The sequence below is a fragment of the Semicossyphus pulcher genome, unplaced genomic scaffold (assembly GCF_022749685.1).
Source record: "Semicossyphus pulcher isolate SPU_LCO1_2020_fin unplaced genomic scaffold, fSemPul1.0.p SCAF_1, whole genome shotgun sequence".
Lineage (NCBI taxonomy): Eukaryota > Metazoa > Chordata > Actinopteri > Labriformes > Labridae > Semicossyphus > Semicossyphus pulcher.
This window is the reverse complement of record NW_027211603.1, coordinates 21,338,080-21,342,266: the sequence shown is the minus strand read 5'-3', so window position 1 is coordinate 21,342,266 and position 4,187 is coordinate 21,338,080. Positions and strand designations below refer to the sequence as shown.

Sequence of the window (4,187 nt, the reverse complement as noted above, 5' to 3'; positions counted from 1 at the left end):
GCTGTGCCAATCATACACACACACGTGGCATACTTTACTGTACCTGCTTCATACAACCTGTTTATCCAGGAAAGTCCTGATGTTGGTAGCAGCCTGTCACAGAAAGGCTGGGAGAAAAACAGCAATGGTTATAATTCATTCATTTGCCTTTATAATTTGCTTTACTGGACAACTTGATGCTTAAAGATCCATTATGACAACTCACACAGATTGTTGGCCATCTTTAAGACGACTGTCTGTATTGTCACATTAGTGAATGCACCATTTGATCAAAGCCAGTGATGATGCCGCTTATTTAATAGAAACTGGCATGTTAATTGTGGAACAATTTGATCATTCAGTAATAGTAGCAGGAACTGTATTAGTGGATTAGCCCTAATCTTTTTTTTTTTTTAAACATAAGAAAAACAAACAATCATTATCCAGGCTGTTCAGAAAAAGCTATTTATAGACTAAACTGTTTATTCATGTGCCAACGAGGTTTAAATGGTTCTCGGGCCTTTGTGAAGGAATAAAATATTGTACATTACTCTAATTATTTTCCTTTTACAAAACATGTATCTGAAAAGCTTATTTGAAAGAAGTATATATCAAAGACACCCAATCACAACTCAGTCACATTATCCAACGATCGCCCCTTTCCTTTGCCACATAAAATTCATAAATTGCATCAGTCTTCAATTTAAAAAGTCTGCAGGCTTCCATCATGGTTTAAAAAGTAAATGTTCTCCTTTCAATGCTCATCTTTACAAAATACTAGATAAACTGTCATAAACAATCAAAATAACTCAAGAAAGCATGAACTACAAAGATACACTTTATTTGAAACCAGCAGGGGACATTTTTGTACAAAAATACACAATTGTTACGCAGATGCTTGTGTCAAGAATTGTTCATCTTTCTCCTGCTGCTTACACCACTGATGCTCCTCTGCATGCGGCATCAACGTGGGACAACCTCTAACTTGCTCAGACAATTTCACCGAGTAAAATAACAAATCCAACAAGCAATGTCATTTGCCATAGGGAAGAATGTAGGATCCTAGATTCTTGAGTCTGGACAAAAATGACAGGTCCATTCTCATAAATATCAGGAAGAATGCTGAACAAGGGATGTTTTTGAAATAGAGTTGACTTAATCTCCGACTTGATTCTTTACTTGTCTTTACTGGTTTCCCCTTCCCCCTTCCCTCCTCCATCCGACTTCTTCTGCTTCTGTTGCATTATCTCGGCATCCCTTGATGAGAGAGGGACATTTAAAGACAGAGGAGACTTTGTTAGGCAACCTGTAATACATGTAGTACATTTGGAAAGCATATATCAGGTGTACACCTTTTAAAGCAATCATAAGTGAGAAATTGACTTCCTTTTTTATTACATTTTTAAACCAAAAAAGTACTAAAAGTTCATTTTTGTGTACACAACTATATCATATGGTGGGAAACAATCCACATAGCCTCATATTGAAATGACGATGAAACACACTGTGGTCATAGTGCTGCAAAAACTCATTTCCCAAGTTTTAAATCCCATCATGCACTCTGTTGCCTACCTTTGCTTCCGAGCAGCAGCAGACAGCCCATCGTCGCCCCTCTTCCCTTTGCCATGATCAGTTTGTTTTTTGGCATTCTTCTGACGTGCAAGCTCACGTTGGTTTCCTCCTGCATGACATCCAACAGAAGGAATAAAACAATGCATCAGAACAAATGGCAATTTAATGAGCAACACTTAAGGTATGTGAGCTACACCCTTAAAAACACCTCTATTAGTCAATACGTAAGAAATAAAAAAGGAAGCACCAGCAGCTTGAAGGCATTGTTTTTGTGTCTACAAATTGTAACTTGAATGAGAAATGGTCTGTACAGTATGACTGTAATATGTATAAATAAAGCTGGTGCAGATCATGAAAGCAGCCGACGTGGCAGACAGAGAGGCGCTCAGGAGCAGCTTCATGTCTGAGCAGTCTCCCATCCTATAACACACTCGAGTTATTAAAGGCAAGCCACGTAGGCAGAACCATTTAAAAGGCAAGACGTTATAAAAACAAACACAGATTTGCCATCTTGTTTGCTCCACACAGCGTTGACACCATCTGTCCGTGTCATGTCTCTGCTCTTTACATCAGGCCGAGGCTTGGACTAACCTCTGGACAACAACACTGGCCTATCCGTGTTGACAAACGTCGATCGCACATAATGTAATACAGAGTAAAGCATTTCCCCGTCACTACATTTTGCCCTACTCAGAACGCAAATGCAGTGATATGCGTGATTAATAAACCAATGTCACAATACAGGCATACATTCTGTGGAAAAACAAAAAAACATCACGGCAGGTCTGGTTCAGCAAATAGACGGTACCCGGGTTCGGCGGCGGCCAAGGCTATGTGGCGTCAAAAACAACGACCATGCAATCGATTTAAGTACATGAATGCCTTACAGCCAAAATATATGTCGATACCCACTGGTCATTTTAGTAATCGATGCTTCTTTCGCCCAAATCCAAATATGCTCAGCCGAAGGGCCGTTGGTTCCCCTCTCGTCTCTCCCGTCGTTGTTTCTGCTTTGGTTGCGCCTCTCTGTGGCTGGCTGCCTAATATGCGCGAGACTTCCGTGCGAGACCAAGAACATTCCGTCTCTCCTTAGATTGCACTGCGCATGCAGGCAGTCATCAAGTTCCGATAACAAACGGAGAGCAATTAAAATGTACAGCAGCGGAGACTGTGTTGTTGTTGTTTTCTCTTTTAGTATTTATTTTTTTCAGGAAGTTTTTTTTTTTTAAATATTTTTTTCTCTGTGTATGTTGTGTTGGTAACTTCTACTTTTGCAATATATTCAATGTTTATATGCTTATATTTAGGTGCTACAAAAACAAGCAAGACCACCAGCAACAAGATTGAGTGATTATTTCTATATAGTTATTTTTAATGCCTGAAATCGCTGGCAGGGCGTAGGTGTCAGACGAAGCGATTAACTGCACGCTGAGATGAGATTGTTTGTTAAAAACACCACTCAAGCATGTACAGGACCAAATCAGCAAAGAGATAAGAGGTACGACTTTGTCCACAGGGGTCGCCAAAGTTCCTCTATAGCTTTAAGTTTACTTTCACTAATTACATAACAATTCATATTATGCAGTATTACTATATCAGCATACATAATGCCTAGTTCAAAGTAAAATTCAATGAGTTGATCCATGCTGGTGCATTGCGTTGGGTGCAACTGGGCGGAAATAGATATACTGCTCAGAAGGAGAGTGAGACGAAGAGATATGATTGACAGATTAAAAAAAAAACAAAAAAACCCCACTGTAAACACAAAGGACTCTGCTCCACCTGCTTCTTTAGCATGCTCCCTGTCACAAGCTGAGTCAAATTCCCTCACAATACCAACACTGCTGTCAACATAATATGTCTCCCCACACCAAACCTCTCAGAGCTCAATTGCAAGGCCATCACAGGCATTGCAAATACAGTAACACAGGGCACCACGCACCCACCCAACTGCCACTTCACTGAACTGCCTTCAGTGAACTTAAAGGACATGGAGCCTGGCACTGTCCTAGAGTGACTTTTTCCTCTCCTCTTCCGTCATTCTGGGCCAACGCCAGGATGGGGCACGTATAGAGACACAAAGAGGCCTATATGTCTTTGTACACAGTTGCTTTGCATTAAGTGTAAACAAACATGCCCTTCACTTTTGGTCTGCTCCTGCACCTTAGCTATGGTTGGCTCTCTTCAGTTAGTGTCACACGTTTGCAAAATTTTACTCAGGCTATATTTGTCATAGAGAACCAAAAAGCTCTATTCAATGACACGTTTACGTCACAGTTCACAGCTGCCTCTTTTGAAGCGTATAACAAAACAACCAGCAGGTGGCAGACTCTGCTTTAGTTTGGAAATGAAGGCTGCCAGACTCCTGGGGAATCCACATGGTCATTCTTGACACAAAAGCCACTGGTGATTCAAAAGGAAGTTTATAGGGTTCAATGATACTTAAACATAAATATTCCACGTTACTTACTTCAGTATCACACCAGACAAAGCTCACACATGTGATACAAAAACTAGAGGAAACTAGAGTAAATGTTTACTCACAGAACTTTGTATTATACTCACTATGATTACTATTGCCCTGGGTTAAAGTGAAAAGTGGAATCTCTTTAATACTAATGTGGAGTTTGGAGTGA

The 4,187-nt window shown here is 40.2% G+C and overlaps 1 protein-coding gene across 1 annotated transcript; it reads right to left on the bottom strand.

The window, feature by feature from the left end:
* Nucleotides 1-804: 804 nt before the first annotated feature.
* On the bottom strand, nt 805-2,603 carry serf2b (small EDRK-rich factor 2b). Its single transcript, XM_069659829.1, has 3 exons — nt 2,464-2,603; nt 1,552-1,660; nt 805-1,236 (listed from the first exon to the last, which is right to left on the bottom strand). Exons 1-3 carry the CDS (start codon nt 2,468-2,470, stop codon nt 1,155-1,157), a joined length of 198 nt encoding a protein of 65 aa, XP_069515930.1. The 5' UTR covers nt 2,471-2,603; the 3' UTR covers nt 805-1,154.
* Between the last annotated feature and the right edge of the window lie 1,584 nt (nt 2,604-4,187).